The sequence below is a fragment of the Taudactylus pleione genome, unplaced genomic scaffold, assembly GCF_031769625.1.
Source record: "Taudactylus pleione unplaced genomic scaffold, aTauple2 ptg000731l, whole genome shotgun sequence".
NCBI lineage: Eukaryota > Metazoa > Chordata > Amphibia > Anura > Myobatrachidae > Taudactylus > Taudactylus pleione.
Window position 1 is genome coordinate 215,548 of NW_028285133.1, and position 27,233 is coordinate 242,780.

Sequence of the window (27,233 nt, forward strand, 5' to 3'; positions counted from 1 at the left end):
TACTAAAAAAACCTCAGGCCTCCTTTATTTTACATTTAGGGGTAGAGCTCAGAGCCAGGTGCCACCAGCCTTCACTTGGTTATCAGGTGGCAAGGGCTTGTTCATGTGCTGCCCAACAGTCAGGCCAAACTTCTTGTCGGCATTCTTCTCCACAACCTCCTTTTTCAGTGTGAATCCCCCGGCAAAGGACAGGTCAAAGTCCTCATTGGGCACAAAGCTGATGGGCTTCTCTTCCCAGATCTTGTCCAGGCGAGCCTGCCATGCCTCCAGGATCTGGGAGCGTTTCTCTGGAGGTGTGTGAGCGATGCTGTAACTAATCTGGGGCTCCAGTATCTGGAAGCCACAGAAGTGCAGAGTTCCTCTCTGTGGGGGGAAAAACAGGGTATGGTCAAACTGTAACCTGCAGCTGGCACTCTGGACATTTCTATGTACGAAGCTGGTCAGGACCTGGCCACAGCCCCAGCACCCCTACCCTGTTCCATTAGGCGTCATCCCTCACATGACGGAAGTGCGATTATCCTACCACAATACAAAACCGCAGTGGCACTAGAAGGTTGTACAGTCAAGTTAGCATGACCCCCCCCCTTAGGATTTGTCCTCCTCTTATACATAACAGAAAGGCAGGCAAACAGTCCCTGGAGTCCAGTAAAACTGAGGGAACTAACCACTCAGAAAAACCACCCTCACAGCAGACAGGAAGAGTGCCTGGAGTCCCTAAGATGGCTGCATCTTCTACATAGAGTGAGAACCTCCCATCTCTGCAAAATCCTTCCTTGAAATCCAACACCTTTTTTTTGGCATGAGTTGGTCCCTGTCTTTCTACTAAAACATACTGCTTGATGGTCACTGGATCCTAGGTTTTTCCCACATTTATATCTGATATCCTGTCACGATTTGTGAGTAACAGTATGTCTAGTATAGCATCTTTGCGAGTGGGCTCCTGCACCAATTGCTTGAGGGGTGTTCCCTGCAAGGAATTGAGAAAATCTTCACGTCTAGTTAACTTGCAAAAGACCCCTCCCAGTTTACATCAGGTGAATTAAAGTTTCCCATGACTATTACCTCCCATTTAAAGCCATTTCAGTGATGTCCTGCAACAGTTTCTTTTCTAGTTCCTCCCCCTGGCTTGGTGGTCTATAGGTCACCCCAGTTCATTTCTATGGTCACCCAAAGAGCTTCAGTTTTTTTTTATCAATATTTTGTATTAAAGTAGCATTTATGCTCTTTTTCACCTCAATTGCTATCCTGCATGGCCTACATCACAAAACGTACTAGGAAAGACTAAAAGATCTTAATATTTATAGTTTGGAGCAGAGAAAGGAAAGGGGGGACATGATAGAAACTTTCAAATATATGAAGGGTTTTAACAAGGTGCATGAGGGAAACATTCTTCAAAGGAAGAGAATTAGTAGGACATGAAGACATGCTCTGACACTGGAGGGAAGTTCAAAGGAAATCTGAGGAAAAATTGCTTCACGGAAAGTGTAGTGGATAAGCGTAATAGCCTCCCATCAGAGGTGGTAAAGGCTAAGACAGTAGAGCAATTTAAACATGCTTGGGATAGGCATAAGAATATCCTTACATAGAACTAAGGATCAAATAGGGTTAAGGTTACCAAAAAGATGGGCCAAATGAATCTTTGCTGCTGTCAAATTCTATGTTTCAATGTTACCTGTAAAAACCTCAGGTGTATCACGCAGCCTAGAAGGTTGTGACACAGGACACTGTTGGACCGATCAGTCACTTTGACCAAAATTTAAGGGGGCTGTAGCACCATACTACCAACATACTTTGTACCTGCCCAACATAGGGCCATATTCAATTAGTTTCGCTTCGGCGAGAAAGTTCCGCCTGCCTGACTTTGACGCCTTTGCCTGTTTTGGACGTGAAAACTTTTCATGTGCGCTCCCGATGTACTCCGTATTCAATTGCTAAACAGGCAAAAACTGGACCCGGTGAATGTGAAACAGGCGAAAAGTGCAGGATGAATTGGGGGAATCACTCTGTACCCCAGAATGAGATGGGCTGACTTTGGGAATCATTATGGCAGTTTAGTATTAGCCCTAATTGAACTAGTTAGGGTACTTACGTGGTGGTAATGGCTTGCTATTAGCGTCTTAGTAAAAGTGTGGAAGAATGGCATAAAGCAGTGTTTATTGGAGAAAATAAGTAGTTCCGTCATATTTGGGGTGCTTGTAACTGGGTACTGGCATATTTTTAATGTCTCTAAAGTGACGTTTTAGAAAAAGTGAAATTCCTCCGTCATACAAGCACCTGCAATCCCAAAAACACTTGGCCCCTTCTTAGAGCACCCCCAGAAGCGTATTTTGCTAGTTTTTGAAGTTGTCCCCACACTTTTTTCATTTTCACCCCAAATTTCTAAGGTTTTTTTTTTTTTTTATGAATTGTCCTTTTGGGAGGTGTACCAAGGGTTTTGGGTGGTTTCCAAACATCTGCACCCCAAAATATAGAGTTTGCACTTCTTTTCTCCTGCTGTTCTGTGGAGAAAAAGTTTTGCCTATTTCAGTGCATTGACCTTGCGCATAGGCGAAAATGGACTGGAATTGAATACGGGGATACATTTTAATGCAAAAAAGCGCGCGAAAACGGCTTTTCATTCCTAACTGAATACGGCTCATAATTGTCACATATTCATGGCACCAAATAATGACCAACACAAGGACTGTATCAGGCATTTATACAGGAGCAGGAAGTTGTTACAACAGCAATGATCTTGCAGAAGAAGTGGGACATTTTCAGAAGCTCATGCCGGGAGATCAAAAACTGGCACGTTCACTTTTCCCTCCAGCACTTACAGATGTGTCCTCATACATCTAGCCTTACTACGCCACGCAGTGCGACTAGAGCCGGCAGGTACCATACAAACCTGCTAGCGCCGGGCGTCTGTTTTTTCCTGAAAATGCGTCCAAATCACAATGTGATGCCACCAGAACGTGCCAGCAGACTGTGCCGATTAATTTGATAGGCGACACTTGTATATCTGTGTACACCTGAGTCTGTATATGTAGCTCAACGGAACTTGGAATGAAAAAAGCTGCGGCCGCTGCACTTTAGCGCTTCATATACAGATTCAGAGACTCAGTCGCACACAGATATACAAGTGTCACATATCAAATTAATCAGCACAGTCTGTTGGTGCATCCTAGGCGCAACGCACTGCGACTTGGACGCATTTTCGTAAAAAAAAAAAAAAAAAGTCCGGTGCTAGCAGAGTCTCACGGGACGAGGTCCACCATGAGGGGCTGTTTGGCGCGACTGCTACAAAGACGAGTGAGGACACATCTGTATCTATACTTTATTATATAAAAAGATTGGTTTTACCTGTAAAGGCCACAGAATGACATTGATGTCACCATTGATCCCAGTTGGGGTGTACATGGATTCCAGCCCCCCAGTGGTGAACGACAGAACTGCTTTTTTATTCTGTATACAGAGAGAGAAGAACAATCTCATTAGGGGACTGGATTTTAGATTTTTAGTAACTTGCTTTTCAAAAACTATGGAAAATAGTTCTAACAAGAATAACAGATGTTTATCACAAATGGACATGTGAACGATGAAGGAAAGGTTACTGTCAATGTATATGAGAGAGTGAATATATACCCTGGATGTTGGCAGGAGAGTAATTTAGTATTAAAAATGTGTTTGGCTGGACATTTCCTTTAATTACTTGGTGCTGTACCGCAGACACTGTTGCCTTAACTTTTATCCAATTTTATAAAGTATAATAACATTCTTATGTGCTATAAAGACATTGTAGGAATTTACTTAGACATACGTTATTGATCCTGTATTGTTCTATATCTGCGGTCTGACCGTATTATTGTAACAGACACACACAACTTTGTAAAATAATTCCCAGAAATTCTTCATTATTGGGAAAATACAGGAGTTCCCAGACCAATCTGGCACATCCTAATGGATATATGACTGCTGGTGATTGTGGAAGTTCTTCAAAAACATTGAGTTCATCAGTTTAGAACTAACCTTGAAATTGCCATTGTCATACATTGCGGAGAGAGTGTAAGCAAATCCCTGAGTTAAAACGCGATCGAACCAGCCTTTGAGTATAGCAGGAGGCCCAAACCAGAACACTGGGAACTGTCAAAAGAAAGAAAGTGTGTCAAACGCAACAATACTAACACCAAAATATATATATGTCAAATATAGCATGCAAAATGTGTATGTATATGAACTGAATAGTAATCCAAATACTGTAAATTAAATGAAATACAAATAAAATAAAAACATATACTAAATAAAATAAAATAAAATTGGGTTAGTGGGGACGGACAAGATAAAAAAAATGGAGTAGAAAGAAGTACATGCTCCAGGTTATAACAAAGAGGGTGAGACAAGACAGTAAGAGGACTTTGAATGATTACAGCTCCTTTGGGGAAAATGTTATGTGACTGGATGACGTAGTGGGGCAGCCTGGAAGGGGATGCCCCAGTCTGCTTACTGCCGCGCAGTTGTGTGTTTACCAACGCGTTTTGCTTCACATGTACTTTGTTGAGAGCCTTACTGTCCTGTCTCTTCTATTCTATTTCAACTGCACTTCTCCTATTCACCCTCTTTGTTATCACCTGGAGCATGTACTTCATTCTACTCCATCTGTTTTACCCCCCCCTTCTTTTTCTCCCCCACCCCTATTTTATATTATTTAGTATATGTTTTTCTTTTATTTGTATGTAATTTAATTTACTATATTTTGATTACTATACAGTTTATATACATCCACATTTTTCATGTTATATTTGCCATATATATGTAAGTTTTGGTAACACAATTTAATATAATTGAATACATTTACAGTCAGGTCCATAAATATTGGGACATTGACAACATTTTCATAATTTGGCCTCTATTTATCACCAAAATGGCTTTGAAATGAAACAAACAAGATGTGCTTTAACTGCAGACTTTCAGATTTAATTTGAGAGTAATTACATCCAAATCAGGTGAACGGTGTAGGCATTACAACGGTTTCTATATGTGCCTCCCACTTTTTAAGGGGCCAAAAGTAATGGGACTATCAACTCAAAAGCTATTTCATGGACAGGTGTGGGCTATTCCCTCGTTATTTCATTATCAATTAAGCAAGTAAAAGGTCTGGAGTTGATTCTAGGTGTGACATTTGCATTTGGAATCAGTTGCTCTCAACTCTCAATATGAGATCCAAAGAGCTGTCACTATCAGTGAAGCAAGCCATCATTAGGCTGAAAAATCAAAACAAACCCATCAGAGAGATAGCAAAAACATTAGGTGTGGCCAAATCAACTGTTTGGAACATTCTTAAAAAGAAAGAACGCACCAGAGAGCTCAGCAACACCAAAAGACCCGGAAGACCACGGAAAACAACTGTGGTGGATGACAGAAGAATTATTTCCCTGGTGAAGAAAAACCCCTTCACAACAGTTGGCCAAATCAAAAACACTCTCCAGGAGGTAGGTGTATATGTGTCAAAGTCAACAATCAAGAGAAGACTTCACAAGAGTGAATATAGAGGGTTCACCACAAGATGTAAACCATTGGTGAGCCTCAAAAACAGGAAGACCAGATTAGAGTTTGCCAAACAACATCTAAAAAAGCCATTACAGTTCTGGAACAACATCCTATGGACAGATGAGACAAAGATCAACTTGTACCAGAGTGATGGGAAGAGAAGAGTATGGAGAAGGAAAGGAACTGCTCATGATCCAAAACATACCACCTCATCAGTGAAGCATGGTGGTGGTAGTGTCATGGCGTGGGCATGTATGGCTGCCAATGGAGCTGGTTCCCATGTATTTATTGATGATGTGACTGCTGACAAAAGCAGCAGAATGAATTCTGAAGTGTTTCGGGCAATATTATATGCTCATATTCAGTCAAATGCTTCAGAACTCATTGGACGGCACTTCACAGTGCAGATGGACAATGACCCAAAGCATACTGCAAAAGCAACCAAAGAGTTTTTTAAGGCTAAAAATTGGAATGTTATGCAATGGCCAAGTCAATCCCCTGACCTGAATCCGATTGAGCATGCATTTCACTTGATGAAGACAAAACTGAAGGGAAAATGCCCTAAGAACAAGCAGGAACTGAAGACATTTGCAGTAGAGGCCTGGCAGAGCATCACCAGGGATGAAACCCAGCGTCTGGTGATGTCTATGCGTTCCAGACTTCAGGCTGTAATTGCCTGCAAAGGATTTGCAACAAAGTATTAAAAAGTGAAAGTTATATTTAGAATTGTTTAGTTTGTCCCATTACTTTTGGCCCCTTAAAAAGTGGGAGGCACTTATAGAAACCGTTGTAATTCCTACACCATTCACCTGATTTGGATGTAATTACCCTCAAATTAGATCTGAAACTCTGCAGTTAAAGCACATCTTGTTTGTTTTATTTCAAAGCCATTGTGGTGGTGAATAGAGGCCAAAATATGAAAATTCTGTCAATGTCCCAATATTTATGCACCTGGCTGTATATATGGAGAGTGCGCTCAGTCATTTTCTTTTTATGTTGTACTAGTATTCGTACAGAGCAGTAATTAGACAGATATATTTCAAGCGCAAGAATTTTTTTTCAAATCCAATTTAATAAAACCTGCAAAGGGTCAAAGGATAATCCACAAAATTAGACAAGATACACAAACTATTCCTGATTTATCAAAGCGGGTTATATATCCGAGGTCAAACTAGTGTTATCTGCAAATCTCTAGTTTAAGTAGATCGTCACTCATATTATCTAGCAAGTATAGATCACATATACTTTATACCGTACTATTTGCAGTCATCACCGAGCAGACTGTATACAGGAGACACAATGGAGAAAAGATAGAGTAGATAGATTAGTTTATAGTTGTTGGCAGGGCCGGATTAAGGGGCAAGTGGGTCTGGGGGCTGAAAATTATCAAAGGCTATTGTGAGAAGTGGAGGAGGTGTGACCAGTGCTGTGTGGGTGTGGTCAGTGCAGTGTGGGTGTGGTCAGTGCTGTATGGGTGTGGTCAGTGCCGTGTGGGCGTGTACACCCCCTACACTATCAGCCCCGATGTCTCACTACTTATTTGTAAAAGTAGAAAAGTTGCATCATTTTGTGAGGGAAAATAGAAATACCATTTAATACTTAAGATTTATGACCAACCGTGTGGCCAGCTGGGCGGCTGCTCATCCTCATGCGGTCATGAGAATGGGCCTATATATTTATGTGTAGGCCTGGGGCTGTAGTCCCATCCAGCCCATTGTTGATCTGGTCCTGGGTAGGAAAAATGTGCATAAATCACAAATATACACTTTTCCTGAATCTTCCCTCTAGTTACTTTTCCAGAAAATGCAACACAACCCCCCCCTAAAAAATTTTTTACGGTTTAGTCATAAGTGTGTGAGCTCCAGAGACAGACAGACAGACACAAGGTTTGAGATCCTTAAAGGGCTAAGTGTCGTGGCATGTTATAATTAATTTTCTTTACTAGATTGAAATGACATATGCAAATTACCCTAACTCCACGTCACCTCAATGCTTCCAAATGGAGCCAGGAATCCCACAATAACAGTAAGGAAACAAATTACAATTACAGCGACCATATCCTCAGTCACTCCACCTGAAAAATGACGAGATCCGCAGCTTCCAGCTTCTTCTGCTCCTCTACTATGTCCTTGCTGAGCCGTCCCTCTTTCCAGGCATGCATAGACTCTGCACCGTATTTGAAGTTGTCAGGGTCCTGTGGATTTCCTGTACAAGAATCAAAAGGAAAAACTGAGGCCTATTCTTTGCCCAGATCACCAGAGAAGTTTAGTTTTCCTTTGAATGTTCATGTTCTATTTTCTTAAATGCTGCAGCGTTCAGCAAGATTCTCCTATACCCACCTTCCTTATAGGGTAACTGGGGGAGATTTATCATGACCAGTTTGTGACACATCTGTGGCCACCCAACATCTTACACAGGGGGGTAACTAGGTATTTGAAGGCCCCATAGCAAAAGTTTGTAAGAGTCCCTATGTACCACCCAATGGTGAAAAATGTATATAACACGTAACTTTGACAAGGAAGATGCGGCCCCCCTCAGCTATGGGCCCCATAGCAGCTGCACCCCTTGCACCTATGGTAGTTACGCCCATGATATTACATCAATGTCCTATAAAGAAGAAAAATCTCAAAATGTATTAGATGAGCCCATTGTCACTCGTGGGTGCGGTTTTTTTTAAAACAAAAAGTGTCCTTGGTAAAAAGATGATGAATAGGTAACTGTGATGATTACAAAACAATACACTGAAAACAGGATTAGTTTGGAGTAACATGATTAACAGGCTTATTAGTTTGTCATACACAAAAGAAGCTGCAGCAAAACAAATAAAATGCAGGAGCACACCCTAGGAACTAATGGTGCATACACACGGTCAGATTTTGTGTCAGATATGAACAGAGGAGTAGCGTGTAGCCAGGGTGCCCGGTGCACGTGTGTGCTACAGCACCCCCCCCCCCCCCCTCAAGTGTTCCAGGAAGGAGGCCAGTCTATATGGGATTGATGTAATGTAAAAATAAAGATATGGGGCAGCCCCCTGTAGTGGTGCCCATATGCAGTGCCCCCTGTTCCCCAGGGGAGGACCCCCTTATGCAGGCCTCCAGTAGTGATCCCCCCTATGCAGTGCCCCCAGTAGTGGTACCCCTTATGCAGTGCCCATTAAATAGTGGCCCCAGGTGTAGTCCCCCCCCTTATGCAGTACCCACAGTATTGCCTTTTATATAGAGCCCCCAGTAGTAGTCTCCCCCCCTTGTAGTGCCCCTAGTAGTCCCCCCCTTGTAGTGCCTCTAGTAGTCCCCCCCTTGTAGTACCCCCAGTAGTAGTCCCCCCCTTGTAGTGCCCCCAGTAGAGGTCCCCCCCCTTGCAGTGCCCCCAGTAGTAGTCCCCCCCTTGTAGTGCCCTAGTAGTAGTCCCCCACCTTGTAGGGCCCCCAGTAGTGGCCTCCCCCCTTGTAGGACCCCCAGTAGTGGTCTCCCCCTTGTAGTGCTACCAGTAGTGCCCACCCCCCGATAGACACACGTAATAAAAAATAATCACTTACCTGAATCCCCGCTCCCGCCATCCGCTCCTCCATCTGTCCTCCCGGCCAGCCCGCTCTGCATTATGGGAGAGACTTCATGACATCTCTCCCATTACCCACTGCAGGAGCCGGAAGATGGAGCGTCTCCGGCAGTGGGCGCAGCAGCAGTCAATGAGAGGCTGACAGACTCTCATTGGCTGCTAATTAAAACAAACACACTGCTGCCGGCGCCGGCGGCTGTGTGTTTGTCAGTCACTGTGTAGTGGTGACCGAACGGACTACATGCGTGGTTCAGCTGTGTTACAGAGACCAAGACTGCCCGCGGCCCGCATGGCGCTGCGGCCCAGGGAGCACGTGGCACCCTGCCCCCCGGCCCAGCCCGCCTCTGCCCGGCAAGCTGTCAGCTTAGACAGCTACCGGGTACACAGCGGGCGGCGGCTCCGGACACCTTCGGCGCCTGGAGCTTGCGTTCCACTGGAACCGCCCTCCCTACACCCCTGGATATGAACGAAAACGATTGTAAAAATCGTTCAATCGTTCATATAATAGACATGTGGGGCATGCATCGACGAACAATGCGCGTTCCTGCATATCAGATAACGATCTCTGAAATCTGATGGGTTTGCAGTCAGATTTTAACGACTTCATTAATTTTAATACTGTCAGAAATTGTTCAATCGTTAATCGTTGATGAAATCATTCATGTGAAAAATCTGACCGTGTGTATGCACCATAAGAATACTGAGGGGTAAATTTACCAAAGTGAGAGTTTTTAGAAGTGAGTTTTAGAAGAGATGTTGCCCATAGCAACCAATCAGATTCTAGCTATTATCTTCTAGAAGGTGCTAGTTAAATGTAAAGTAGAATCTGATTGGTTGCTATGGGCAACATCTCTTCTAAAACTCACTTCTAAAAACTCTCTCTTTAGTAAATTTACCCCTGATAGTCAAAATATCAATAAACATGGAGTACAAATAAGGTTCTTAGCACATGTTTGGCCAAAAACGCATGCCCACCTACCATGTCGAGGTGAACCTCATTAAAAGGATTCCTAACATCCCTAATACTAACACATTATATACATTTATCCAGGACTTACCTATAATAGTACCCATTCCAATGTATAGACTGCAATGCACGGACCTATACAAATTAAAATCACCTTAGGGCAGGTGGGAGGGGTGCTAGCCCAAGCAAAAGCAGTCTTACCTGCAAGTGTACATTATATACACATATACAGTGGAAACGGGGGGAGGGGCTGGACTACATAACCCAATTTTAATCATAAGGGATGCACCTTTCCCTGTGTATTCTTACATCTGCTTTTTTTGTCTTTTTTATTGTTTCAATAAAGACAAATTTGTTTAAAAAAAAACCCCAAAGATAAAAACCCACGTAGGGTACAGAAAATTCTGTAGCACATCACTGCAAGTTAGAGATCTGGATTTATTTAAAGTTCACCAGTTTGCTTTTTGCCAGAGTAATTGCCCAGTGTCCAGAACAATGGTGAAATTTGTACTACACATTTTATAGTGCGCTAACATCAAAGGCTCCCTTGATCTCTAGGTTTTGGGTAATATTTTATCATAGACAATCCAGGATGATATTTGTTAAATGTAAACTTTGAAGCATTGTTTGCAATATTATTTAGCAAATAATTGTATTTATTATTATATCAAAGAAATTTAGAATTTTAGTGGGGAAATAATCCTTATTTATATATGACAGGTACTGCATATGGTCACTTTCATTATTGTTTAGTATCTGCATGTAAATGTGCAGAGTGGAAGGCACCGTGCAGCTAGCAATGTCGGTACAGGAATGCTACCTGTAATATCATCCCGGGACAATAGAGGATTGAACTTCATGTCGTAGAGGTCAGACACGGCGACATCCCAGCCTTTACGTTGCAGAGCTTCTACGGCTGCGTCCTTCATGGCAAAATTAAAGGAGGTCCGCTCCTGGTGAGCCAGCACCACAAGAGCGCGTTTACCTAGAGACAAATCCAGCAGAAGCCGTTATTCAGAATGATCAGGAATTAAATATAACTGTACACATCGAATGTCTGTAATATAAGTGAAAGAGATACAACATGAGCAGCCTTCTCCAGGTACATACTGAATTCAGGGAACAAAAATGATTATATATAATATATATATATATATATATATATATATATATATGAGTCAGGTGCATAAATATTGGGACATTGACAAAATTTTCATATTTTGGCCTCTATTCACCACCACAATGGCTTTGAAATGAAACAAACAAGATGTGCTTTAACTGCAGACTTTCAGATTTAATTTGAGGGTAATTACATCCAAATCAGGTGAACGGTGTAGGAATTACAACAGTTTCTATATGTGCCTCCCACTTTTTAAGGGGCCAAAAAGTAATGGGACTATCAACTCAAAAGCTATTTCATGGACAGGTGTGGGCTATTCCCTCGTTATTTCATTATCAATTAAGCAGGTAAAAGGTCTGGAGTTGATTCTGGAGTTGTGGTGGTGAATAGAGGCCAAAATATGACAATTCTGTCAATGTCCCAATATTTATGCACCTGACTTTATGTGTCAGGGTGAGAGACAACTTGCACATAAACGTAAAAATGTCTTGGCGATTCCTACCAGTAATCTAACACAGTCCAACTGACTATCAGATCGCCCAGCAGATTCTGCACCAATTCCCACAGCTCCCACTCCCTGGAACCAGCAACTTTTTAAAGCCATTGTGGTGGTGAATAGAGGCCAAAATATGAAAATTCTGTCAACGTCCCAATATGTATGCACCTGACTGATATATATATATATATATATACATTGGGACCCGGCATATGTCAAGCCACCTCAGTCTGCCCAATGCTCCCAATATGTCCGCTGCTCTTTCCCGTGGCTATACTTACCTTACCTGCCCATGGTGAGATCTCTCTGTCTAAAGTCTGTCCCATCTCCCTAGCAGTCGGAGCCGTTGGAGGGGTGGTGCTCCCCGGCTCCCACTGCGCATGCATGTTGAAGAAGGAGCAGACTATGGCCCCCATTTATCAATGATCGCTTTTGCAATGCGATCAGGGTATGCCAGTAACACCCATGATCGCAAATGACTAAGGTTGTCTACAAGGCTTCTTATAAGACCTTTGTTAAAAAAAAAAAAAAGACTGTCGCCATAAATTCGAAATTGCTCCCGTGCGAATCGGGGGTGGGTCGTTAATTTATTTTTGTTAAGTTTAATATATACTATGATGGGTCCAGGAAACAATGAAATAGAACCCTAATTTGTTAGGACCCACATAATGTCCATCTCAGTGCGATCACAGGTGTTTACGGCCTGCGCAATGTATCACTAGGGCTCTACCAGTTGCATTCTATGAGAAAACTAGTGTTTATTTGATATTTCATTTCAGTACCCAAGAAAAGCCAGCAGGTGGTGGCAGAAGCAAGACTATATGCATATCGCTGCAACTGCATGCTTGTCCAGAAATCAGTAAGCTTTGCCAGGGCCTACCTCAAGTGGAGTATCCAGGCTATAAATGTCAAACTGACATGTGACACTTCCATTATATACTGTGGAGTGCACTTATGTATAACTACCAGACATTAGGCAGCTAAGCTCTTTTATATCCCATAAAAGGACATTGCCGCCCCCCCACCCGCCAATTTTTCAAATAAGGACATAAGACGCACACCAGAAAAAGGGCCATGGCCTCATAGGGAAGGGCCAGGGAAGAGATACGGGATGCCAGGAGATGCCGGGGATAAAAGATGAGGAAGCTACAAGTGAGAATGATAATAACTACCCTAGTTACGGCCCTGTAAGCTTGCAGGCTGGGCCCTCTAACCTCTGTCTGTCTCTTATTACCCAGTCTTGTTCTATTACTGTTATTCCCAACTGTAAAGCGCAACTGAATATGCTGGCACTATATACAAAATAGCTTATAATATTACGCCACCCAGAGGAAACCACATTATTCATGTCCAGTACACAATACAAAACTGTATTTAAAACACAAAAGAATATTATTTATATCTGGGTTATAAATATACATCTTCCCACATAAGAGTTTGCTTACATTAGGTTTTCCTTCAATCCAGAATAATGTATGTATGTGGTCTCGTTCCTACATGTATAAATTAATCTGTAGCACAGACGCAGAACAATCGCCCAGGGTGTAATTACAGTATATCTAAACACAGGACGTGGCCATTACACACATTTACAGACCTTTTAATGTACATTATACAGGGAAGATTTAGGACTATAGTCTATAAGTCTAATAATAATACAAGTTAAAAAAAAAGGAGGTTGTTTCTGTTACTTAATTCAGAGACCAACCCAAATACCATTGTAAATGCAGGTAAAATCCACAATGGATTCCTGACATGAACACGCTACACGGAACTGTATCATAAGCTTTATTGTAGATTGTGGTTGTCAAAATGATTTTATGCTAAGAGAGTTGTTCTGGTGCAGTATTATCTGATCTTAAGGGGTCGATTCAGCAATGATTTTTTTACATAAAAAATACACAAACTATGATTTCCGTTATTTTTTATGTAAATTCCTTATTCAGCAATGGGATAACGGAGAAGATAATGCAATTATCTTCTCCATTAATTCGATGTTGCCCAATAATATTCTGTGCAACATCATCACTCTTGCTGAATAGACCCCTGAGTAACAATTCTATGGATTTGTTCAGACATTGTGAACAGTTAGGTCATATAAGACAGGGCTTGACAAATTTTTCTAAAATCTAGGAGCCAGAATGAAAGTGTAGGAGCCAGACCACCGTCCCCCCATAAAAATTACAGGAGTGAGTGAGGAGCACAGCTCTGTGTGTTATGTAACTGTTATACACACTATACTAGTCCTCACTGCTCTGCACAGCTCCCCTGCTCCACCTCCCACCCTGCAGTAATAACAGACCACATTTCACATAAAATAATGGTGCCAGAAAGTACAACAAAACCCCCCTCCCCTCGTGGTCACACCACTATCCCTCTGAAGCCGTTCCACAATCCCTGTCCACGCATAGACTCTACCGAGTGCTCTATGCAGCCGGAGATAGGAGACAGTAGAAAGCCGGGATGTACAGGAGGATCAGTGTAGACTGGGACAGACAGCAGGGATCAGAGCATGCAAAAATGGAGAGGAGTAGTCAGTGCAGGCCGGGACGGACAGAGGCCCAGCAGTCACCGCAGATGACACTCAGCACATGCACTCCTGTGCATGATACGAACACCGCAATACTATAGGCACGAATCTCGGCCGGAGCTGATGAGGATCTGCTACCTCCCTCACTGCAAAATCTAGTAGCCAGGCAGCAAAATCTGGTAGCCATGACGACCTGGCCCCCGGGATTTGTCGAGCCCTGATCTAAGACATATCAGACGACTGTCCAGGAATCCTTTACTGGAATTATGAAGCAGCTGAGGGCCAGCGACTGTTCTACCACATCTACGATTGGGCTCTTTGTTTACGACATATCCTAGGGTCCAACTTCTCCCTTCTGCCACTAAACATAGGCAACAGGCCAGGGCCTGAGGCTCGGGATTATTGGGATCCATAATAATAAGATCATAGATAACCATAACAAAGCGAGGGCTATCTTAAATGTACTTCCATTTTAAGCTTCTGAAATATGCAGCCTTCATCACATTTTAGTTACAGGGTGCAACCATGTTCCACAATTCCCGAACAGTAGACATTATTGTACGACTAAGGCCCGTATTCAATTAGCCGTGAAAAGCCGAGCCGCAATGTTTTCAGGTGATACTTTTTCCGTGCGCGCTCCCGCTTATCTCCGTATTCAATTCTAGAGGACGCAAAAAGGAAAACAGGCGAAATCGTCGGAAAGCGAAACTGGCGAAAAGTCCCTAAGATTTGGGGGAAATCATTCTGCACCCCAGAAAAAGCTGCACTAACATTAGAAATCAATATAGAAGTGTCCTAATAGCCCTAATAAAAGTGTTTTGTGTTCTTAAAGTGTCAGAATTGGCTATTATATGCTTATATGCATAAGTGCTAAAAAATGATAGAAAACAATTTATTTCGGGAAAAATTAAGTACCGAGGACAAATTTGGGGTACATGAAAATGGGTACTAGCATATTTTGATGTCTCTAAAGTGAAGATTGAAAAAATCTGAAAAATACACCTGCTGCACCCTCGCGCAATCCCAAAAACACCTGTCCCATCCATATAGCCCCCCAAAGTACCAGGCCCCCCACTTTTTACCCAACACTTCTCTAATTTTTTTTGACCGATTAGTCATTAGGGGGGGGTTCAAAGGGTTCTGGACCAAATCCCAACATTTGCACCCCAAAATATAGATTTTGCACTTCCAATTCGCCTGCCTATACATAGAGAAAACTTTTCGCCTGTTTTTTTTCCACATAGATGAAAACGCCTGGAATTGAATACAAAGATACTTTGAAAACAGGTCCCATCTGAAACGTGTTGTGACCATCTGAGGTATGCCCGTAATGTCTTTTATATAGCACACTGCAGTTACCATACCAGCAGTGATCTTGCTGTGATTGAATCAATACCAGTGTACCCTCTCTTCCACTAATATTACCAACTCTCTCACTTGTATACGAACACCCACGGGAGTACAGATTGGCAGCAACCAGAGGACCAGCAGAAGCCGCTTTGTAAGTAACATCCAACTTACCTATTATCTGCATAATAGTGTCCGCACCACTCTGATATTGCACTCATTATTCCGAGGTACCCGTGGGCTGTTACAGGGGAGGATGCACATAAGAAGTGTTTTAAGGAGGGACTGCTAAAATCTAACACAATATTCAGGATGTTTACACATCAAAGTTTGAATGAAAACACGACCTAAAGTATTTGCCCACCTGATTATAATTACTATTGTTTTTGGGACATAAGTTTGTACGCTTAGGACGCATGAACATCCTGCCTACAGTTATTGCCCACCAGTTATATTATAATAGACTTAACAGATATCAGTTCTAACCACACGCCTCCAATGTGGAACACTATTATTATTAACATATCCTGAATTACTGATAAATGTTGCTCACACTGTTGTCATCACTCCCAAGGACATAGTAAGCAACATCTACACAGACGTATAGTACATCACACATCTAAAAATCTTTATAGTATACATCCTTATACCATAGAGCGCTTACTCTTCCCCCTTTTTTTGATTGAAAGTTCAGGTAGGAGGCTGGAACACCTCATAGAGCGAGCAGAGATTATCCAGAGAGAGTCAACCACCATACCCTAATGTCCACCTGTTCCTGCCGACAAGCCTTGCCATACCTTCTGCACCAGTCACAGACGTCTACTCTGCAACTAACCAAAGAAATAAGGCTATATACAGGCACTAAACATGAAACAGTCCTTGGCTGAAGGGAGAGCTACAGGCAGTGTAAGAAATAAAAACAAATTAGGAAAAAGTGTGCAATACTTTTGTTTTGGGTTAAGTTTTCCGCTTTTATTTTATTTATTTTTATTAAAAGGAATAATATTATTAATAATAATAATAATAATAATAATAATAATAATAATAGCACTGAACCATCATTACATTTTCATTCTTGACCTGGGACAAGGTAGAAACCAAACTGAAAAACTCTTCAGTCTTAAAATATAATCCCCTCCCACAGCGCATCTGCCCGTGGACCACTAAATGTCTTAAAACGTTCCTGGCTTATTATCCCACAGGTGACTGCGATTGCTCTATTGCCCAGATAGCAGGTCTGCCAGCATTGTGCCCCAATAGCCAGTTCCCGTGCACTTGCTTGGCATAACCACGCAGTGCCTTCTAATCACGTAGCTTACCACACTTCGGAACACCTCTGTTTGCTCAACAGAGCGTTACATTTGTGCATAATATCTCTAAAGCTCATCCAGAACGTATTTAATCGCTAGTTCCACAGAGCAGTCTTTTTTTTTTCCATCCTGTTAACGTTGTCATTGCAACAAACAATTCAGAATCGTTTTTCTTAAATTAAGCTGAAAGCTGTGGCATCTGAGTAATGTCACTAGTAAAACAAGTTTGCCAACATTTTAAACTATTAAGAGACACTTAGCAACTTAGCAAGCCACAATACTCGGGGAGAAGTCAGCTTCATTCTAGTTCAGAGCATCTTGAGTGGTCCTGAATATGAGACACAATGGTCTGGCTTGTAAGATACTGGGACCTATTTATCATTAAATATTTGCAACATACTCCCCAAAAACACCTGCAGATATCAAGTATTCCCTAGATAGATGCTTGCATTTCTGACAGCAGCTGCAACACCCCATAGGTTTCTATGGGCGTTGGGAAGCTGTTAGCTGCAGTGGCCAAACTAATCTAACACCAACTGAAGATGGTGTTAGCCGCTGTAGCCTATAGACTAAACTTTTCAAAAAATACCGGGAGAGGGTTACTAATAGCAGAGTGTGCTGGGCTGGGGAGGGGCTGCTGACAGGACAGAGGGAAGGGGAGGAAGGATTTGGCGGCAGACCTGGGCAGCACACGCTCCCCCCCCTCTCGGTGCCCAAGTGTGGTCAGTAGGCCGTACATGCACAGGAGTCCCGACAGAGTTGTGAAGAAGCTGCTGATGCGGTCACTTCACTCTGAACACATCGCAGGGACACTTTCATGTTCTATTTAATACATTGAAGCTGAATTATCACATACTGCAATGCAGAGGTTTCACCGGGTGTGGTGACATCCAGTGTGGCACTTACCAACCTCTCATGCCCGCCGAACGCCACATCCCCTCATGTGTACACACTTGCCAATCAGCCACTAGGACAGCGGGTCAGTCTACTTACCGATGCGTCATCCTAGCATGTACCCAGCATAAGGACAATCAATCCTGTAATGCATTGACGCTTTACCGTGTCTGAATTGCATCTCCTAACACAGCACAACAATTTTACATCTTCTCCAATGAGTTAATATTAAACAGTGTATCCCATGTGTAATAATATAGAGAGATACATGGTGGCTGAATTGCATTGCCTATGGCAAGCAGAATACATGACATTAATAACAGTAGTGACAAGGGGTCTGATTCAGCATAGGTCGCAACTGCAATAGCGTATGCAGACGGCCAATTGTTGCATTCTGAGCATGCGTATGCATGAACACTCCACTGTGATTGGGACTGCGATCGCAGTGACTACGCAGACCCATCGCAGAGTGATTGACAGGATGTACCATTTGGGGGAGGTGACGGGGGGGGTTTGGAGATACGCAGGCACGCCAGGGCGTTTGAACGCCGTTACAGGGGCGTGCATAAATCAGCCACTGCGATGCCATACGCAGCATAAGCTCTTACTGCGTACCAGAAGGTTAGCAATTTCTAAATAAGGTCTGACCTTGTGCAAGTGTGCGTGAGGCTGCGATGGTACTCGATGTTACCGATGGTTTTGCACTTGCGATCCTTGCTGAATCAGCCCAAGGTTGTAAATTCTAGTGTCTAAGATGCCGCAATCTAATAAAGACTGTAAAAAGACTAGGGCTATAAAAAGCATTTTGCCTTGACCAGGTGGGTCCCCAACCTATAACTATTTCACAGTCACACCCCTGGCCCCATCGTGTACCTTGGCAGCCATCTCACAGCGTTAGAATACATCAGAGGTGGGGAACCTTTTTTCTGCCAAGGGCCATTTTGATATATATAACATTATTCGCAGGCCCGGTGCAGGCCACGCCCCCTCCGTGTGATGTCACACAGGGCAGGGCCACAATCGTCCGTGATTACTGCAATGCCAGAAACATACTGAGGATGCTCCGGGGAGCTGTAAGGGCAGCGGTGTGACCGTCTGAAGCATCCTAAGGACGCTCCAGGTGGCACTGCTGCATAGATTCTGGCTGTAGGGTGCCATTCTAGGCACCCTGCTAGCCAGATGAGGCTAGCAGAAAAAAGCTCAGAGGGACAGATTTGCTGTCAGACACCCCCCATGATTGTTAGAATATGGAACACACCATCTCCCCGGGATTAGGCCCTTGCTACTTTCCATAGGAAGGAAGTTCTTGTGTCTGTTCACCTATTTATGTGGCAATTTCCACTTCGCTATCTAGGAGAAATGTGTCACACAAATATGGAATGGCCAGCACAGCCCCCAGACTTAAGTCCATCGAGCTGGTTTAGAATTAACAGGACAGAAGGGTGACAGCAAAGCAACCTGTGGGAACTTCTGCAACAGTGTTAGGAAGAACTTCCCAAACAACATTTGATTTACATTATAGAAAGAATGCTACGTATGTGTTCTGCGGTTATATCTGCTAAAGGTGGCTACTTTGAGGCAAAAATATAGATAACATTTTTGTTGATTCTATGATTCATTTTATTTTATCTCCAATGATTTATTTTTTCTATGCTTATTCATTAACCAACGTATATCTAGGTAGTTACCTAAATCTATTTATCCCAGTAACCAGCTGACTCCACTGGTGGTGTTATGTGTGCAAGCTCCATCAGTAAGCTTGATTATCAGTCATTACAGTATTTGGAGATACTGGATAAGATACGAGCCAATGGGAACGCTGATACTGTGTAGTCCTGTGTTGTGCATCTCACATAGATTACTCTCACTTGTGATTAAGGTGATATTTTCACAACTAACCCAGGGGGTCATTCAGACCCACTCGCAAGCGGCAGTACGCTCGCAAGTGGGTCGATGGTCCCCACTGCGCATGCACACGACGGAGGGAGCTCCGTTGTGCGCATGCGCGAGACCCGGACTGCGACAGCCAAAGGGGGCGTGCTGTCGATGGTGACTGACAGCACACCCCCTTTGGTGGGCGTAGAGGGGGCGTGGCGGCCAGACGGAGGCGTTCCCATGGGAACGCCTACCGTCTGAAGCCGGCCCCACTGACATCACTAGTGATGTCAGTGGGAGTGATTTTGGCTCTGATAGAGCCAAAATCACTTCAGGGCTTGTGGCTGGGAAACCCTACCGCAGGGTTTCCGTCGCAGGTCCGATGGTCGCGATGGTAAAGACCATCGCGACCATCTTTTTGGACGCTCGTATATGCTGTGGGTGGTCACTCACAGCTATACGAGCGTCCAGGAGGACGCTCCATTTTAATGGAGGAGGGCCCTGATTCAGAGCGAGCGCTCTGGTCAGAGCGAGCGGCTCTGAATCAGGGCCCAAGTCATTGTCAGCCTATACACATGGTTATTGGACAATGGTTCTCTATAGGTGTGAATAATATTAAACAGGAATTATTTCCTACATGTACAGGTTATAGATAGCCAATAGATATTGTTTTTGATACCAGAATAATCCTTGATAATGATATCTCATTACAATATCATTGTGCTACTTACCTTAACACTAATGTATAACAATTATGTTTTGAGATGACTGATTTATCTAAGGCGTGAAGAACCGGATTTATTTAACCACAGATTACATCTTCTAGGTTGCATTCAGTATAGGTTTCTCCTGCACCTATTGGTTTAATACATCTGTAATTGCAGGGTATCAGTCGTGTCCAGGACCACAACCGATTTGTGTACTTTATTTTTTCATTTAGCCACTGATTTTAAAATATAATGTTTTAATTATCATTACATTTACTTTATCTCCCCCCCACCATCACAAAAAGACTCTCCTATTGATTCATTGACACCATTTTTAATATTGCTACATTGAACTCTTTGGGAGCAAAGCCAACACATGTAAATTACACAGTTATTTGAAAAATATGTTTTCACAGTTTGTGCATGTATTGTCCTTATTAATATCCTACCAGTCTTGATCAGATTCAAACCCCCCCCCCCAACGAAATGTACTTTTCATGTGGATCAGGTAGAGAGTTTCGGGTCTGTTTCCACCTGGACATAAGCCATTAGGCAAATGCCTAGATTACCACTGCTCCAGGAGGCACCCAGCAGGCATGGCGATCCACCCCATGCAATTAGCTGCAATTTGATAGACAGATAAGATACCAACTAAACTCTTGTCTAGGGCACCAAATGTGTAAGGGTGGGCTCAGTTTCAATACCTCCAACTAAGGAACCTGTATAATAGATAAAACAAAGTCTTTGCTGCTCCCTAACGAGCCGCCATCATATCTCTAATGGTGGCGTGAACAAGCCTTTTGTTTTGAGAAAAACTTATCCTGGCGGTGGTGCAGCAATTGTGGCAGGTAATACTTGTGTTAAGTGTGGGTGAAAATGGGGAAATCAGCCTGTACCCCAAAAAAACTAAATGGATAACAATATTGAAGTCTATTAGTGGCCAAAAGACCTTCCAGGCCTGAGTAGGATCCTAGTGGTGCTTCATGGCCAATGCAAGCCTTTTTAATTGCTGGAGAATAACTAAGTTCTTAACCCATTACTTATTTCCTGAAAAAGAAAACTTGCCCATGAGTTCCATTCAGAGTTTACCAACATATGTAAGTGGTCATGTCCTGCTTGCCGTTAGGGCAGGAATTATATTTTAACTAGCTGATGTACCCGGTTTCAGCCAGGTAGACCTTAGATACTTTAATTTCCTTCATACCATCTTAACTTTATGCTCATATACTTAGTTTATTTTATGCCTCTGGTGTAAAGGAGCGTGTTAGTATCAAGATTAAAGGGCCCATTTATCAACACGTATTATCATATGCAACGGGTGATAAAGCTCGTTGTGTATGATAAATGGTGCTCCAGCCAATCAGCTCCCAACTGTCATATTTCAAAATATCGCACCATTATCACGCACAAAGAGTTGGTGTGGCTCCACTATTTGAATATTGGACTGCGCTGCAGCCCCAACTCTGACGCCGCCACTCGACCCAGAAAATGGCTGGCATCCTATTAGCCTAAGTAATTTACGGCAGCTAATTGATCTGGCGGGGGCTATCCAATTGGCCCCGAAAGCCAGCACTAATAGGGGATTGTGTTTCACCCGCCTCAAAAAAGCCCTGAAATCAGCCCCGTTTTCATTGCCGCAATCGTGAAAACACACAGGTTTCATGGACCCTGTGTGTTTTCAGAAGAAAATGGGTCATTTTTCTCATGAAAAAAAAGGGGTTTAATTGGATAATCTGATAATGATTATCGGGTAAAAATTGCGGTAAAAGCCATTTTTTTTTTCCATGAGAAAAATTTACGTGGCTTATAGGATACCGGGCAATGAGCTTATAGTCCCACAGCCCTTGAGACATGTTGCTTTGTCACTCAATCATCTTGGCTGAGTGGAAACATTTTGCCACTTTTCACCCCCTTAAGGGGTCGAGTTTTGAAAAATCCCTGCTTAGTGGGTGCTTACATAGTGTTAACTCTAGCTCCGGCGGCAGGCAGGGCGCCGGAGCTAGAGAGGGCAACCTGAAAAGGGGGCGTGGTCATGAAAAGGGGGCGTGTCTATAAGACGCGTCCCCTTTTCGTCATACTTGGGGGCGTGCCCAGCGCTTACGGACATGCCGGGCAGCTCCCAAGCGCTGCAGATAGGGAGAATAGATGCCGGGCGCATGCGCCCGGCGTCTATTCTCCGGCGATGACTGGGACACCGCATGTTTCTCCACCCACGGGACACTGCGTCCCGCGTGTGAGAAAGGCACCCGCAGGCTGTGAGGGCAGGGCGCTTTTTGCCGTCCTCCTGGAGGGCAGGGTGCTTTTTGCCCTCCAGAAGGAGGTGAGGGCGCCGCGCCCCGCTAAAACAGCCTAGCGGGAACGCTACTTACATCATGGAAGGAATATGCTCCCTGAATTTCATGTTTCTAGGTCAAGGGGTCTGGGCTGGGCGTTGACGAGTTAAGCTGCATACACACGGGACGATCTGTACAGCAAACGATATCGCTGAACAATCTCCCTTGAATTCCCCTGTGTGCTGAATGAATGATATCGTTCATCCACATACAAACGATATCACCAACGGTGAACGATCATCGAGCATTCCCTCCGGTGGACACTGAACGATATCGTACAGGTTGGCCTGCATGCATGGACTACCAACGATATCGTTATCGTCCATGCGGGAACGCGCATCGTTGGCCGTTCATTGGTCGTTGGCTGCATAAAATTGAACTATATGAACAATTTAACGATGAACGTTATAGTTCATATCGTTCATAGATATTGTAACGTGTGTACGCACTATCAGTCAGTCAGGATATTGCACAGGGGAGGAATCATTTTAGCTCTTTTCACCCCCTTAGCAGTCCAATTTTGAAAAATCCCTGCTTAGTGGGTTCCTGCGTCATGGAAGGAAAATACTCCACAAATTACAAGTTTCTAGGTCCAGGGGTTGGGCTGTGCGTTGATGAGTCAGTAAGTCAGTCAGCCAGAACATTTGTTTATATATACAGTACATAGATTTCACCATGCCACTCCCCCACATACCCTGCCCCGATATTCTCCCGTAACACTCTATTGATATTTAAAGTCAATAATGACCTTTGAAACATAGAAAATACCCCGTGTTGTAGGGCCACTCTAATCAGCGTACAGGAAGACAGTGTTGCTGCAGGCTTGGGGGAGCTTTACTTCTAGTACAAAGCACGTGGCAGGATTAAAATGAATGTGGCGATTATGTTACCCACCTGCAAGCAGTTCTATAAAGCTGATTTGTAACAGGGGTGCGGCCACATACAATACAAAGAGTTAACTCTCTGGTATCCTGGCATTGATTAAGTGTATACACAATGGGTTCTATGTACTTCTGTACATACTACTCTACATAGATCCCAAGTGCTCAGTTTTTGCAGTATAGCCAAGTCATATGTAATACATCACTGCCCAAAAACAGAGCAACGCTTACCTCCACCTCCTCAGAGGGGGTGAGAGCGGCACAACATACATTGTGGTAATAATAGTTGTCATTCTCCTGCCCGGAACCTTTCCCAGGGCAACAGCAACAAGCACAAGCAATGCTCCGATGATATCATAAATACATGGATTGAAAGGATAAAGCAGTTAACATTTAAAAGCAAAGTACTTAGACAATGTTGTTGTAGGAACAAGCACAAATCCTGTGTAGCATCCTATAGCCACTGTACACATTACACCATGTCTATACATGCTACATTACTTGTCTGAAGTCTCAATTTTTGTTAGCTAGTGACCTGCCCCGACTTTCGCATGGCAGCAATTCTGCTTTTACAGCTTTAGTCTTTTTTTTTTTTTACCAAGGTCTTATAAGAAGCCTTGTAGACGACATCAGTCATTTTTCCTCCCGACGTTATCACAAAAAGATTGCGTTTTGATGTAATAGCAAAAGGGCCACGTAAAGTTGTCCACTTAGGTCACCTCCAGCCACGTTACGTGTCTGTCCCTGTGCTTATTCATTGTCATGCCAAAGCATCTGACTGGGAATTGAAAACTGAAATTTTGTATCAGTAAACAGGGCTTACATCAATTTTTTGGGAGAAACCGGATAATACGATCAATCTCTACCTGGTATAAAATAATGTCCATCTTTGTGATATATCTTTACCAGTTTCGGTAGCGTAAGCTAAGAAAGCGCTTGGACATCTGTTTTTTCATTGACTTTCTTCACTAAAATGGTCACTGCTCTGCTCCCTTTTGTCATACATTAATGTACAGTATCATACACCTGGACCTTCCTCCACAAATGCTCTATAGAATAGGCAAAACTGCATTAAAATCAGTCTAGTGGTTCTCGAGATTAGCCCTAACAGACAGACGCCTACCAGGGACTTTATTTTATAGTATGTATAGATTACAATAAGATCTGAGCACTTTCTTTGACTTCCAGCACACGCAGCCATAAATCCAGCAAAAACGGCAACAGGATAATGGAATAATTAAGTTAATTTGCTATTTATTAAAGCTATAACATCAGAGATATGTATCACAGAGATTCCTAGAGTTTGCAAAACTTTCACTAACTACCGCGGTCACCATAGAGAACAATGGGAATAGATATATGGGGCTATTCAACAAGTAAAATAAATTAAAGCTAACAGAGGTTAGGTCACTAGATTTGATGAATAGGCCACTGAACAGTTTATAAATGCAGCAATATACAAGAAAAGCATGGTTGTACAGGTTTGCCTAGTACAGGGGTTTAAGGACCCCTGGCACGGGTGCCAGACGCAGAACCCATGCCAAGGTTTGGAAGATTTAACAGCTAGGCCCAATCTGTAAGTTCCGGACCTAAATTTAGGTCTCAGTATTTTATAGTTTAAAGAGCAATTTATTTATTTATTCAGAGAGCAAATTATACCAATAAACTTAAACCAATAGATTTACTTATAAGATTGGTCAGTGTGTTGCATTATGTGTAATTGTTGGTTCTATTATTAACTAATCAACATACACGCACATTATAGGATTGGCACACTCATAGCAAAAGGATGCCGACCTCTGACAAGACCTGCAATGAATATGGGCATAGTGTAGAGCATTGGTTCAGGTAGTGGTTATGTCTTACTGGCATTCTGTGGCGAGGCAAGGTCTTGTGTCACTGGGGCAATGGCCATGTGTACAACTCTCCCCCAATTCTCGTCCCTCTGGAGGCATGCCATTCGCTCCAGGAGCTGCTGTCTGCCCATGGTCACTCACGTTCTGGGGTTAAACTCACTCAGCGGCACAGCTAATGGCGCCGGCGGTAAGGTGGTAGGTGTTACGGCATCCCGGCTACTAATTTCTTAATGGGACGCTGTAATGGCCTGCACCACCTTACTTGCACCACTGGGGTAGAGGTATGGGGTAGAGCAGGGATGGGGAACCTCAGGCCCGTATAAGGCCCGCGGAATCATTTGGTCTGGCCCTTGGACCCGTTTTCTGCTAGCCTCATCTGGCTAGCAGGGTGCCTAGAATGGCACCCTGCAGCAAAATCTATGCAGTAGTGCCGCCTGGAGCATTCTTAGGACGCTTCAGACGGTCACACCGCTGCCAATACAGTTCCCCGGAGCATTCTCAGGATGCTCCGGGCATTGCTGTAATCACTGGTGATTGTGACCCTGTCCCGTTTGATGTCACATAGAGGGGATGTGGCCTGCACCAGGCCTGCAAATAATGTTATATATATCAAAATGGCCTTCAGCAGCAAAAAGGTTCCCCACCCCTGGGGTGGGTGTAGAAGGTATTACCGCTGGACGCAGGGCCGGCAGTTCAAATCATGACAGCGGCAGCCTGGCAAGGGTGAAAATCCAGATCGTCCCTAAGGTAAGTATTGCTAACCTATTTCCCCCCCCCTAACCCTCCCTCAGGGGTGCCGAACCCTAACCTCCTCCCCCCCCAAGTGCCTAACCCCAATCCCCTCTCTAAGTGCCTAAACCTAACCCCCCCTCTCCCGAAGCCTAAACCTAACCCCCCCTTCCCCTGAGCTAAACCTAACCCTCCCGGGGGGGGTGCCTAACACTGTCCCCACAGGAGCCCTAAACCTAACCCTCCCCCCCCCCTGTCTGGTTAATGACAGGCATCGAGGTTTCGACGCCTGTCATTAGTACCACGCCGGGATTAGGAAATCTGGAAGCCGGCGGTCGGCATTTAGACCGTCGGCTTCCAAACTAAATCCCCCTGGGGTAGAGGTATGTGTCTGTTTAATAAAATTCCAGATATATGCAACAAGTGATGTGGTATATGGATCATGATGTATAGCACTATTCCACTGCTCACTGCCAGTCCTGCAAGGTGTATAATGGATATATTTACTACTGCATGGTTTAGTATAAACTGTGCCGGGTTATAGTGTTATATCATTTATTATCAAGTACTAAAGTATTATATCACTTTATTACCAACTACTGAAGTATTATAACTTTCATTACCAAGTACTGAAGTATTACATGATCTAGCATAATGCCTGTATAAGGAGAGACTTGTAGTAAGGTCCCTGGAAGAAGTGTGTGTTCTTTCAATGACCTTCCCCCCCTAAACTGCAGATAATAAGTATCCCCACCACCACCACCAGCAGCTGTGTCCCCCAGGCAGCCCGCTCCTACATATGGCAGCCCCCTGACCTTACAGACCCCGGCTCAGGACTTACCAGCCATGATCGTGCAAACAAGCAGCTCTCTGCCCAGGAAGATGCAGCTTCTCTCTGACAGTCTCTCTGCGTGCGGTGTATGTAACGCTGTAGGCGCGGCTCCTCTGTGTGTACACGGTGGGGAGGGTCCGACCCCGGGGACTTGGAGATGTGTGCGGCTTCCTCAGCTCTTGGGGACTGGGCTGGGGACACCTCAAGTCTTCCTTCCTTCCACCTCCACCATACCCGTGAATATACTGTATGTATATTACATTGATGCTGAAACC

At 43.7% G+C, this 27,233-nt stretch overlaps 1 protein-coding gene across 1 annotated transcript; it reads right to left on the minus strand.

The window, feature by feature from the left end:
* LOC148477235 (NAD(P)H dehydrogenase [quinone] 1-like) lies at positions 1–27,233 on the minus strand. Its single transcript, XM_088456988.1, has 6 exons — positions 26,968–27,233; positions 10,869–11,033; positions 7,601–7,731; positions 4,009–4,122; positions 3,343–3,444; positions 1–363 (listed from the first exon to the last, which is right to left on the minus strand). The coding sequence occupies exons 1-6, from the start codon at positions 26,972–26,974 to the stop codon at positions 49–51; spliced, it is 834 nt and encodes a 277-aa protein (XP_088313114.1). The 5' UTR covers positions 26,975–27,233; the 3' UTR covers positions 1–48.